This window comes from Patella vulgata, chromosome 3 (genome assembly GCF_932274485.2).
Source record: "Patella vulgata chromosome 3, xgPatVulg1.2, whole genome shotgun sequence".
In the NCBI taxonomy this organism is placed as follows: Eukaryota; Metazoa; Mollusca; class Gastropoda; family Patellidae; genus Patella; species Patella vulgata.
The window spans coordinates 22,659,995-22,674,204 of NC_065881.2; the positions used below are offsets into that span (position 1 = coordinate 22,659,995).

General features: G+C 34.9%; 2 protein-coding genes across 2 annotated transcripts in view; one reads left to right on the forward strand and one right to left on the reverse strand.

Moving 5' to 3' along the window:
• Positions 1–2,663, forward strand: part of LOC126816269 (adenylate cyclase type 2) — a 27,776-nt gene extending 25,113 nt beyond the window's left edge. The window contains exon 23 of the mRNA XM_056099586.1: positions 607–2,663. Coding sequence (XP_055955561.1) covers positions 607–738 — 132 coding nt within the window. The 3' untranslated portion in view covers positions 739–2,663. The remainder of the gene's footprint in view (positions 1–606) is intronic.
• LOC126816276 (centrosomal protein of 290 kDa) lies at positions 2,064–10,945 on the reverse strand. The gene is made up of 7 exons (XM_050542572.2): positions 10,872–10,945; positions 9,936–10,075; positions 8,831–8,947; positions 7,780–7,870; positions 6,886–6,979; positions 5,544–5,638; positions 2,064–3,312 (listed from the first exon to the last, which is right to left on the reverse strand). The coding sequence occupies exons 1-7, from the start codon at positions 10,902–10,904 to the stop codon at positions 3,157–3,159; spliced, it is 726 nt and encodes a 241-aa protein (XP_050398529.1). The 5' UTR covers positions 10,905–10,945; the 3' UTR covers positions 2,064–3,156.
• Between the last annotated feature and the right edge of the window lie 3,265 nt (positions 10,946–14,210).

Here is a 14,210-nt window from a genome sequence, read left to right on the forward strand (position 1 = left end):
TGCGACCAATCTTGACAGTGGTTGTCTCTTCAGTGGTGATAGTTCATGTTAGGCTATTGAACATACTGATAAATGTATGTATCTTTATCTGGGTATTATACAAAGGGCACCACAACCATCATCACATTCTCTTATTTTGCCAGAAAAAAAAATTCAGAAAAAATAATGTAAAAACTTAAACATACATTATGCAAGAGCAAAATCTGCTTATTACAAGTCTTTCTTTAGGCCTGAAATGTTATCTAAATTATCAATTAGACATTAATTAACTTATCCAGACCATAATAAACTCTCGATGTCAAGGCTAGCCTTCGATGTTGGCTGGATTAGATTCCTATATGCGGTTAACGGCCATTGATAATTAAATCAAAACAGTGGATAATCGAGACTATGCTGTTTATATTAATGATTTTAGTAATGATGACCGAGACTATGCAAAAATTTCACCCGCTTCGTTCTCGGCTCATAGTGGATCAATTTGACTGAAATTTTCAGCAAATTACCTTTACACTATCTAGTTTTTAACTATTATAGCGAGAACTGCCATCTCTTTATCTTATCTCCCATAATGTATCTTTAACTCATTCAATGGTTTATATATTTCAGGTGCCAGAACACACAGCAGAATTATTAAAATCATCACATTTTCAAATTCAATATCGTGGCATTATCAGTGTTAAAGGAAAAGAACCAATGAAAACTTACTTTATTTTACCAAATTTGGTTGTCGAACATTAAAAATACAATATTTTATACAACACTGCAAGTCTAGCATAACCAAAACATTAAACGAGAACACAGAGTTCTGATTAGATTGATAACCAGCATGGCAGATTACTAATGATAATAACAGCACCCCAGACCAGAAGTAGTTATGCATGCATTGGACAGTTTGTTTATTTGTGAGTTTATTACTTGAGAATCAACTATCTCAAAGTGCCTCTAATAGACAGTGCTACATTGTAAAAGAATAGTATTGTCGCTGTTCTAGGGAAAATGAATGTTGGGAACATTTAACAGAGAGAGAGAGTAATGGGGTTTAACATAATGGAGTCATCCATCACGGACTTAATAAACATTACTATTTCCTTGTTACTTCCAGTAATGGACCTTCTGAAAGTAGACAGTGCTAAAACTTGACTAATTCGATATTGATAATATGACCATTCAATTGTTCTAACCAATTAAAATGGCATTGAAACTGGTATTAGTTACAACATGTATAGTACGTCTGCTACACCACCTTTTATACTCTATGCAATATTCAGACTTATGTAATAACTTCTACAATTTGAACTATAAAATAAATTAGCCTATGGATAAGGGTGATTATTAAATGTCTTCCTTTTCCGTCAATAGTAAGACAATTGCTAATGTATTTCAAGGGAATCTAATCACAGCCAAGGAAATATAGAGAGATAAATGGGATTTGACATCCATTCGACATCCATGTGACTAGGGTTCTTTAACACTGATAGGAAACCACACTACTTGATTTAATGACAGACCTTATGATCTAAAGTGCATGTGTTAGACCACCCAACCACACCATAAAGGAAATAAAAGACATGTCATCAAACTCTCGTAGATTGCCTGAATTTATTGAGGGATACTGATTGTAGTAGAGATGTAAACGTGCCAAGTTTACTATATGATTGAATGTCTTTTACAAGAATCCTGGCTGGGCATCAACTAACCCAAATGGATGTGACTTGATTGTTGATTGTGACCGTTTATTTCTGCCACAGGAAGTGGATCCCTGATATGTGATTGTGAAATCATAAAAATGTGTATTAACTTATGTGCTTCAGATAATAATTATAAAGATATCTGAAAAATCAAAATGATTCAAAGCAAATTATCAGTGCATAAATATATATCTGACTATGCAGTGGCCATAAAAATAAAAAGTTGTTTTTTCTCCTACTATTATGAACTGACTTTGGAGTGGAGATTATTTTCCAAACAATGACAACAATTATAAGCCATGCGGGCATCGTTCTCAGAAACAAGTCATCTAATTGAGAATGGAATTTTAACATCTCGTCAATAGGCCTACAATACTTGCCTAAGGAGGAGAATTTTGCCCAGACAGCAGAGTTTCTGCCTACACTTTATCAGATTCCATTAATCAAGGATTCTATTATGTGCGGAGACACAAAGTGATCATGTGACATATTTTTATTACCAGAATTAAAAGACTTCAATTAAAGCCATAATATAAGACATTCCATTGTGACATATTTTATAAAATGAAACTCCATTAACCTGTAAAATTGATATTATACATCTTGATATTTATTAGTGCTTTCATCATTACTATTTTTTATTTTCTGATATTATGTATAACTTAATTTGTTATTTAACCATTGGATGTTTAAAAGAGCTGGGTAGTCCCTGGTTCCACAAGGTATCCATTGATAAATGTGGAATTAAGTAACGATATACAATTTAATGCCAAAGTAACGTAACTCATTTAAGGAATTCCACTTTTCTTTTGTATGAGTGGCATGGTGATCTCGAGAGTCACCTACTACAATAACTTATGCATGTGTACAGACATGACTATCCAGACACTTGTGGGATATCTGGGACAGCTCCTTTAAGCATTTGTATGTCATACTTTGAATTAAAATCATGTTTATTAAAGACTTTATTTGTTATGAATTTTTGTTGTTCTTCTAGTTTCTGGTCAAGATTATCCATAAATATGTCAAAGGCAGTACTATCAACTCTTATAGTACATAACACAAATTGATTATTAAACATTTAATTAACAAAACAAATCAAAGTATCTACCAGTAGATAATATCCTATCTTGAATTCAATCATATTAAAAATAGTCCTATATAAATAGATTTTACCCAACATGGGCTTATAAATATTGTGTGTAGAGAATGCCAAATTTTCTGTTCTTCTCACCCGTGCAAATGCAGTACAGAACTGAAACATTTTGAGACCAATATTCCTTTTAAAGATTCAACTTTAACAATGCTGTAGATTGCAAGGGATCCAAAATACATGAAATGATGATGAGCAGTTTTAGCAGATTACGTTCATGTACCACAGTAGCTGGTGTAAAATGCCTCTAAAACTTAAGAAATTGTCTCTTGAAATAAATTGTTCAATCACTGTTTAAAAATTGAATTTTAAACATCAGCTGCCAGTACCCACATCTAGAATTTTTTCTAGTTTAGGAAATGGTACGCCATATTTTTTACACATTTTGCGTAACAATTTATCATATTCTTGATTTAGTTTAGCAGATTGTTGTAGTGCATATTTGATATCTTCCACTTCATCGAAAAATCCCTGAAACAAAAAAAAAAATCGGATTAGAAATAATTGCTGTCAGTCCCTTAATTTTCTGTACCCGAGCAGCTTTAAACTACCTGAGAACATCTTAAAGATTGTTTATTATTTCTGTGATGCAGACATTCGATATAAAACGAAAATGATATGGGGTTTAACATCCTATTCTTCTGCACCAACTGAGTGAAATTTTGCCCAGGCGGCGGTGCTACAGCCTACTCTTATTTTGAATTTCAACTGTCAAGGGTTCTTTTACGTGTACGGCAATGTGATGATTGAAATGTCTTACACTTTTAAATTTAAAAAAATCTTTCTCTTTAACCTTATAATCCTTGAGTGGCATTTAGCGATTGAACACATTAAAAACACAACACAGTTTATATGGAAATACAATCACTGGTTTATAAGTATAGCACGACGTTTCGACAAGTATTCTCTTATCGTTATCAAGCACAAATGATGTGGTTTATAAGTATAGCACGACGTTTCGACAAGTATTCTCTTATCGTTATCAAGCACAAATTTGTGCTTGATAACGATAAGAGAATACTTGTCGAAACGTCGTGCTATACTTATAAACCAGTGATTGTATTTCCATATAAACTGTGTTGTCTCTTTAACCTTGTCGGTGCATGTAGGGTCTCCGTGGACCCCATGGGAATGTTTTATAGTGTTTTGTGATAGGCTAACAACTGGGCACTGCTGTCTGAAATTTAGTGACTTTGTCCCCTATACATTTTTACAAGTAGCGAAGAGATCGGTATTCATCTGTTTCCCCACATGCAGAGTTACGTTACATGCAAATCAGGCCCAATGCTTGAAGGGAACATGGGATAACTCACAGTAGAGATTTAGCTAATGTGTTTGCTGTCTGATACCATATTGTGTATGCCAGGGTATTCTCTCTTTTAGCGTCTGCATGTTACAAATACCAAAAATTAAATGATGAATTCCAAATTGTCAATGTTTTTTGTATCAAGCGTGAATTGCTCTTTAACCTCTTTATCACAAAGTAGCAATTTTGTGAAAATTATTAAATCTTTTTCCATGTCACTAAAGATTCGTCTACACTAGGCTTGAAAAAGTCGGCTTTTTAAAAACCCGTTTTTTTCAAAACCCGGCTTTTTCAAGTGTAGCGTCTACACTGACTGAACGGAAAAAGACGATGAACACCGACCTTCGTTATTTGTGGAACTTCCGGTTTATTTATTACGCCATCGGCTTCAGTCAATTTTGCAGAGATAATAATATAATAATAATGATTACTTTGGTTACTTTGGTGCAATTATATATCCAGTTTATGGAATATAGCAGATCGCTGACAGACTTACGGAAGAGGGCGAGAAAACGACGTGCAAGACGATTGCGATTGTATATCCGTCGAAGACACTTTCGACTAACATCCTTCATGGCTATGATCGAGAGTTTACCTGATGGCAGAGCTGGGAGAATATGGAAATACCCTACTTCCTCGGATTTATGGGATAATTATATGAACAACTGGTCTGACAGAATACGGTTATTCTCAGCCTTACAATCCTTGTATTCCTTCTTGAGCCGTTTGAACTTGCTTTTGACCTGTTCGGTGGACCGAGAGAAGCCAGCTTCGGCTAATTCAGCGCATATAACCCTGTAAATTTTATTGTCTTTGACAGTTCCATCAAACAAAGCTTGAATGTTCCCCCGCCCCCAAATCTCAATTAGCAATAAGCACTCCTCGTTAACCCATTTTAGGTTAGGCATGTTGAAATTAAATAGGCTAGGCTATAGATGGATTTGAGATCTACCGCAATTTCTTAGAACCGGAAGCAATGCCAATGTTATGAATGTACGGAAGCTCGGGATGAATGACATCCGGGTACTTGATAAATCCCGGATTTACCGTCTACACACATAAAATTGCCGTTTTTTTGAAAAAGCCGGCTTTTTGATTTTGAAAAATCCCTCAATAATTGCCGGATTTTAAAAAGCCGGCTTTTACGATTGAGAAATTGAAAAAGCCGGCTTTTAGGAAAAAACCGGGATTTAAAAGGCTAGTGTAGACGGTGAATGCTGCTAGTGTAGACGTAGCTTATAATGTTTTTGGATAATAATTTAGGTATTTTCCAGATGTCAAATATGAATGCAAATAAAAACCGCTGCCTTTTAATGTAAAAACACTGAATTATGACTGGGGTCATGGCCCCTATGATACATACTTTGTGATTCTCACAACGTGCACCCACAATTACCTTGTCTAAGCCATCAAGTTCTGTACGTAGTTTCTTATTTTCTTTCTTTAATTTTATTTTCTCTCTAGTAACATCTTTAAGACTAGCACCACTTCCTAAAATAGGTAGAAACATTAAACATATTATAACCAATCTAGACACTCTTGTAACATCTTTAAGACTAGCACCACTTCCTAAAATAGGTAGAAACATTAAACATATTATAACCAATCTAGACACTCACTAGCTGCAAACACATCCATGCTATATTCAAAATCATTGGTAATAAACCTTACAGAGAAAGTTTTAAATAATCTATTATGAATTTTGTTCTAAACTTTAAATGGCTGTTTAAACATGCATGATCCTAAATGTTATGAATTATAGATTCTTCCTTATGCTCCAATTAAAGAACACTAAGTTTTGATAAATCCTTTAAGAACTTGATCCTGCATTCTTGTATCTTACTCACAAGCTTTGAAAGTCAAAATGTGAGCTGAAATTTAAATCGGCAAAAATTTATATAAAGAAATTTATCCTGTATCATGTTCGCAAGATTTCAGAAATCAGAATGTAATGGGGAAATTGAAAAAAGTTTTAATTTCAATAGGCTTATTTCTTACAACCAAATGAACTATCTCAGTGAAGTAGGAAATAATTTGACAAGAATTCTGATTTGTAGAGTGTTCACAAGAAATTGTGGAGGAGCGTACGGATGTATAAATTCTCATCACCAATATCTGTTGGTCAGTCAACAAATACTACTTTATGAAAACAAATGTGTGATCCGATGTAGTTGGGAGATAACCAATATTGATTGCACATTATTTCAATCGTACATTACAGAGTTATACAACCATTAATTCAAAACTATAGTTCTGTCATCTCATCCCTAGCTGTGTGTCTGTTATATGAGTCTGGGAGGAGGGGTGTCACGGTGGCTAAGTGGGTAAGACGCTGGCTCGCTAGCCTGGAGGTCGGGTGTTCGATCCTTGCATTGGCAGAGAAAGTTCATCCAGATTTTCTGACGTGATTCCCCGTGTCAGTGATGCAGGACGGAGGGGCTGACAAGGACAGCTGTCTAGTCGTTTTGATGGTATGAAAAACAGAGGTCTCATGTACACATTGGCATGAAAGTAAAAGATCCCTTAAAAGTTGGGATTCGGTATAAGAGCAGACCGTAGTGCCGCTGTCCAGGCAAAATTTCCCTCATAGCACACTGTATGGCTTATGCCCATTTTCATTAGCCTAGTTCAGAGCAGACGGTAGGACGTTAAACCCCATTTCATTTCATTTCATCTGTTCGGTTAAAATCTTAATAGTGAGTCCTTTTATAGAAGATATTTAAGATAATTTCAAATACCTGTAGGGCCTTTAACTTTAAATAATTCTCTTTTCATACTGAATAATTCTTCTTCACCTTTCTGTACCTTGGATTCTAACTGAGCTATTTTACCCTGTCAAAACAATTATAGACAATAGAAAATTATCAACTAAGTTGTTAAAGTCCTGATGCGTCATTTAGGTCTACAGGAATCTCAGAGAACTACAATATTGTGAAAGTTGAAAATCTAATATCAATCCAAAAATGGAAAAATTTACAAAATTCTGTTTAGATTAAATTGAAATTTCATTGATATATGCTGTTAAAGCATAACGCGACGTTGCCACCTTTTATTGGTAGCGGAGAAACCTAATGGGCCATGTCGGTAGATTATCTAGCATTGGTATTTAAATTTTGTTTTCTGCATTAAATGTTCAATACTTAGCATGTATCAATCCGTGAGAAATTTGATATTTTAGCAAAAATGCAAATGACACATCAGGACTTTAAAATGAAAGTGGTCCAAAAAATGAGATATTTTTCATGAGGTGCCATACAACAACACATTTAAGTCAATGTTGAAGGTTTTCTTGTTAAACGGGGGTGTTTCAGATGGCCGAATGGTTAGCACGTGCGCGCTGTATCATAAGGTCTGTTATTGAGTCAACTGGTGGGGTTTCAATTCCCCAGTTGTGTACGTGATGAGGAGTAGGATCGCCTGTCCAACCTTGTGGGTTTTCTCCGGGTCCTCCAGTTTCCTCCCACTACTAAAGACCCCTACGCGCAAGCGACTTATTGAAATAAAATTGAACCATATGTTAGTCCAGAAATGACCTGGTTTATGTCGGGTGGATGTTAAACCCCCATTTCTCTCTCTCTTTCTTGTTAAAATTGGCCACGCCACTGTCCCACATGATGCGTTTATCAACTTACATTTAAGTTTGTGATTGTTTCTAGATGTTCCATATTCTGTTTGACTTCTTTTTCATATCTTTTCATCAATTGATTCTGCATGGATAATACTCTATAATTATAGTTTTAAACACAGTGTACTTATTATTCAACATATACAATTATAAAAGATAGGTTGCCAGCCAATGAAACATACCCACAACATCCCAGTTGTCCATAAAGATTGTCACATAATTATTCTTTTGCAGTTAATGTGATCCTTTACAAGACACTAAAAGCTAAGACTAACAACTCATAAAGTAATTATCAACAGAAATAATTAAAAACTTTGATTGGCTTCTACAATTAACATTCATATACCAGTAATCAGATGAAATGCATAAGATTTGGCAGAGGATCATATTCCTTGTAAAATACAAGAGAGAGGGAAATGTGGTTTAATGTCTACTCGACACAAACTAAGTCATTTCAGGACTAACATATGGTTTATTTTATTTCAATAATTCGCTTGTGCGTAGGGGTCTTTAGCAGTGGGAGGAAACCCAATGGTTGGACAGGCGACTCTACTCCTTGTCGTGTACAACCGGGAAATCGAAACCACACCAGTTGACTCAATGACAGACCTTATGATACAGCACGCACGTGCTAACCATTCGGACATCCACCCCCCTGTAACATATAAATGTGGGATCCTGGGATCAAACTTAAAATAATTTAATAGACTTTATGATCATAATTATGACAATTCTGCACCAATTAACGATTATCCAGTGCATTTATGATTGTCATTAACATTTTTCAAGGTTATGTACTTGATAATCAAGCCTACAGTACACTTCCTTCTAGTTTCAACCGGAATTGTTTGATACATTCACTTCCCTTGCCATAGGAAATATGAACCATTTACTTCCCTTGCCATAGGAAATATGAACATGCTGTAATTAATGAGAATGATTTTTACTTTTAAAAATAAAACCAGATCATCCCACCCTTTCTAACTGACATGTACCAAAATATTGTTTTAAACATTCTAATAATTTAGTTCTTGTAGCTCTATCAGTTAAAAACATACTTGGTCATTTGTTCTGATTCTTGATAAACTCTATCAGTTGTAACAGGTGTTTTAATTGGTTGTTGACGATGAGATGCAGATTTTAACCAACCAGGTGTCTCCGTTTGAACATATACACTAAAAATATACATAAACATTTTATTCATTACAAAGATGCAAATGATTTAAAATTGGCAGACAACAAACTAGATTAAATTATTTAGATTTAAATATGCATAACATGACAAACTGTTTTCAAAATTTTAAAAATCGATAGGTTTCTTCCTTATAATATATGCCATTTACAGGATTTCACAAATTTGAAAATAAATGAGACAATAACTCTGAGCTTTCTATTTGAAGAAATTTCAACAAGAGTCTCCCTTATTATCCAGTGTGTGTCAGAAGTTATAGAGTGGTCACAAATAAATTATGGATAGATGCCAGTGACAACAGTATATACCTCTGCCAACATTTAAAGTTTTAGGAGAGAGAGAGAGAGAGAGAGAGAGAGAGAGAGAGAGAGAAAGATGGGGTTTTACCTCCACTTGACACAGACTAGGTCCTTTTTGGGACTAACACATGGTTCAATTTTATTTCAATAATTAGCGTGCGCGTAGGGGTCTTTGGCAGTGGGAGGAAACCGGAGGACCCGGAGAAAACCCACGAGATTGAACAAGCGACCCTACTCCTTGTCACGTACAACTGGGGAATCGAAACCACACCAGTTTACTCAATGACAGACCTTATGATACAGCATGCACGTCCTACCCATTCGGTCTATCCACCCCTCTTAGGTCCACAGATAGAGCCGATGTTGAGATATAGCTGTTGACAGATTATTAAGACAAAAAAACCTGAGTATTAATAAACAAATGGACTTCCACTTAACATTTCAACAAAATTAAATAGGCTAATACAGATTTTGTCCCAGCACTAATCGAAAATCCCATCAGTTTATTTTGAACTAAATCACAAGTTTATTTCTTTTTCAGGTATTTCCATTCCTCAAAATAAATCATGTACTCTACTTGATAATGAAATCATAAATTGACATAATAGAAATGCAGATATTTCACATCAAGATCTACTGAGTAGGTCTAATAACTGTCATTAAGTGTCATACTTTCTGGTTGTAACAAAATTCTTCAACAGTTTTTCTACTTTCTGTTGTTCTAAAATAACATCTAGATGATTTTGTATTTTTTCTTTTTGTTGTTTTAATCTGTTGTATTTCTTCTTTAATTCTAAATTCTCTGCTGTTAACTGAAAATAATATTTAAAACAGTATTATAATAAGTAGGCCTACATCAATTTGCCTCTGTATTAACTTTACTCATTTATTCTTTGTACAAAAATAAAGTGACTGCATATCAAAACAGAAGGTTAGAACTTGTGTATTTCTTTCATAAGCACTTCCGATATATAGCTGTGCAGGACTGTTTTCTAAGATTTTTTCACACTGAATTAACCAGTTTTATTCACTGAAATATATTTGGGACTGCTCCGTTATATATGTTATCCAGTTTGCAAAGCTCCACCTGGATAGGGTTAGCTCTTGTCTAACGCCTCCTTTTGTATTTCATATATTGTATATTTTTCATCATTACCTTACCTACATATTGGATTTTACATTAGAATAAAAAGATTGGAAACAGAAGCTTTTTTTTTTTTTGATTGACCATGAACATATTCATTTTTACATTAGAATAAAAAAATTGGAAATGGCAGTGATATTTTTTTTTTTTTTTTTGATTGCCCACGAACCAACAGTTGGGGGTCTTAATTTTACATTTAACGCTCGGTAGAATTTCGTTTCATTAAAGTTATATAGTCTAAATTTTGAACCATCAAGCGTCTTTAGTAACAAAGTCTTGAATATCCAGTGAAAAAAAAGAAGATCGTTTACATTACGTCAAGACAAACAAGGCTATGCAAAAACGAGAATCAATTCCAAGCGTTATTAGCTGTTAACTGCTTTTTATCGTAGAGATTTCGTGACATATATCATTGAAAACTTCATTATAAATACTGATAATTAATAAAAACATATAATATTTACCATGGAACAGCAGTGTATGTCTGGAAAAGACATGTTTGTTGACGAAGGTTCGAATCCCACGAATCTCTTCAACGGAAATTGCAAAATTCACTACTATAAATTTTAATGAAACGAGATTATCTGTACAAATTATTTTGTGGGTACTTTTAACGGGTTATTTGTCTAAATCATCGTAATCCTACTACTTTTGATGGCATTGTAGGATTTTTTTTTTAACTCTCCCAATAACTGATTTACTATTGGGGGTTACCTCCCTTGTACCACAAGCATAAATATAGCCTGCTGCGGACCCTTTAAAATGTCCGACGATTAGATATTAGAAAGTGTTAGGCTTGACGGTAGAATCATAGGACTATATTTCTGTGGTAGAATATATACAGTTCAAAATGTCTGACATAACGGATTTTTTCAAAAACTTTTGCATACAATTAAATTTTAACATATCCAATTTATTCCTCTTTAATTGAGATCATATTATATTATTATATGAATCGCTCCTCTCTCAAGTACGAGTGGAAAATGTAGACTAATTAGTTTACTTAGGCCATTGGCCTCGGGCTTATTAGGCTCTAACACTAGCAGCTAATTTTTCAACACCCAATATTAACATTATGAGATCACGTGAGATTGCATCTTGCCCTCGAAAATCAGTGCGTGCTTGCCCAGTCACAAGCGAAGGACGTGTTTCGAAGCTCTTTGCTTATTTGTCATTGTGTCTTTTTTAAAAAAAAGTTTTTTTTTTAATATTTGAACATTTCTGTTGCTAATTATGTGTTGTGTGTGTGTGTGTGTGTGGGGGGGGGGGGGGTATTATTATTTTGTGCTATATGATGACTACTACTTGTTATTTGCTTAGCACCTTTTCGCTGTATAAATATTAGAAATGGTACCACCACTGGTAGATTAACTTCTGCCTTTGGCTTACAGCCCGACTAAGAACATTTTGTATATATATATATATATTGCAATATATCTCTGTAAGTTATTCTGCGATCGCTTCAAAATTAATATCAATGGAATCCAAGCATTTAAAGGATGGAGACTGAAAGAAAAAAGAAGTTATTATATTATACACACTCATTTCAGTGAGGGCGTATTATGTCGTCACCCAGTCCGCCGACCCGTCAACAATTGGCTTGTGAACGCGATAGGGGCTAGAACTTTGTGGTCTCGAGAGGACGAACCCTGTCGATTTTCAGCGTTCCGTGATTATTCGTTCTTGATTTATGCCCCTTTTACCGAAAACATTGTGAACGAGGCAGGGGCTTGAGTTTTAGTGTGAATCATCGTGGTCACAGAGAGAAAGAACCGTATCCATTTTCAGCGTCTCGCGACTTTTCGTTACTGCGTTATGATCCCATGTCCGAATACATTGTGAACGCGATATAGGCTAAAGCTTTGATGTGAAGCATAGTGTTCATGAGAGGACGAATCCTATCGATTTTCAGCGTTCCACGACTCTTCGTCCCGGAATTGTGCCTTTTTTTCACGAAAACATTGTGATCGTGATAGAGGTTATAGTTTTTGACTGATTTTTTTAAAATTTGATGCATTGGCCGAGAAAGTTCATCCAGATTTTCCGGCGTCAGTGATGCAGGACGGAGAGGCTGACAAGGAAAGCTGTCTAGTCGTTCGGATGGGACGAAAAACCGAGGTCCCGTGTACACATTGGCGTGCACGTAAAAGATCCCTTGGCAGTTGGAATTCGATATAAGAGTAGGCCGTAGTGCTGGTGACCGGGCAAAATTTCCCTCATATCACACTGTATGGCGTATGCCCGTCTTCATTAGCCCAGGTTAGGAGCAGAACAGTAGGACGTTAAACTCCATTTCATTTCATTTCATTTCATTGATGTGAAGCACTGTGGCCACGAGAGGATGAATCCTATCGATTTTCCGTTACAGAACCCCCCCCCCCCCCTCCCCTTGACGAAAAGCTTGTAAGTGAGTGCGATAGAGGCTGTAGAATCCGGACATAAAAATATTTTTAAAAAAAATAATTGTAACAGGATGAATGAAAACATAAATACATTATTATCCGCCCACAATTCAGCATGGGCGTATTATGTCGTCACAATGTCCGTCGGTCCGTCAACAATATGCTTGTGAGCGCGATAGAGGCTACAGTTTGTTGTCGGATTCTTTTCACATTCGGTGTGAAGCTTGTGGTCATGAAAGGACGAACCTTATTATGTAGATATTCAACGTTCTGCGACTTTGTGTTCCGGAGTCCCCCCCCCCCCTGTCCAAAACCTTGTGAACGCCACGGAGGCTACAGTTTTTAAACAATTGGTATGAAGCATATTCATTCTACCAAGATAGAGGCTGGAGTTTGTAACGGATGTTTTTCATATTTGGTAGAAAGCATTGAGGTCAGGGGATGAACCCAATTTATTTTCAGCATTTCCCAACGTTTCGGATTTACATCATTGAATTCTTCACTATAGAGGTAATTCGGTTTTTTTTAGCAGATGATCTGTCATTTTTTCGAGACTATAGCCTTATTTATAGATACAACTACTTGCAATAACGAATGAATGAAATAGGGTTTAATATCCCACTTTTCTGCACATGGCATTACAAAGGGAGTTGCCATTGGAAAATTATAATAAAATAAATACGGAATATAAATCCACTTAAAAATAGATAAATATTCTATTTGCGCATAGAACTGAAAATCATTGAACGAATAACTTATATACTACAATAGAAATAAAATTTATAACTTATTTTATAGTTGTGCCTGAATATCATTAGAGATAAAATTGATGAATGAATAAATACAACTAGACACAGATTTTCTAATCATTTATATATATAATCAATAGTACAACAATCCCTATACAACCACTATACAATATGCCGTTATAATATATTGGCTTGAGGGGGGATATTTATTTAATAAGATAACCCAATCATTGTTAGATTTAGTGGTGTTTATAGAAGTATGGTATAATGATTACCTGTCATTAATAAATATAATATTTTATACAACATAACCTACGAACCCTACAGGAACCCTGAAGGAATCTCAACGATGTGCAAATATTTGTCAAAAAAATAAAACCATATTTAACCCGAACTGCATTAAAAATGCGAAAGTAATTAAAAATGACAAACGACAAAATAAATTTTAAAAACACGTGTAAAATATACTAAGCAGGCGCAAACGAAACTCGTTCAATTTGGATTGTTCGTGTATTTCACCGAACATAATTGATTACGCATTACAATAAAATGAATTAAAAAGTTGGATGTAATTCACTTTACATACACTCACATAATACATTAAACATGCATTATGCAAGATCTATAAATCTGAATATTGCATGTCTTTCTT

Bases quoted from the DNA above. Each gene is read 5' to 3' on its own strand.
- LOC126816276 (XM_050542572.2), bottom strand. From the start codon at position 10,904: ATGTCTTTTCCAGACATACACTGCTGTTCCATG. The intron at 8,948-9,935 runs GTATGACACTTA...GTATATTTTTAG, and splicing joins AATTTTGTTACAACCAGAAA to TGTATATGTTCAAACGGAGA. The intron at 6,980-7,779 runs GTAAGTTGATAA...TTGTTTTGACAG, and splicing joins AAACAATCACAAACTTAAAT to GGTAAAATAGCTCAGTTAGA.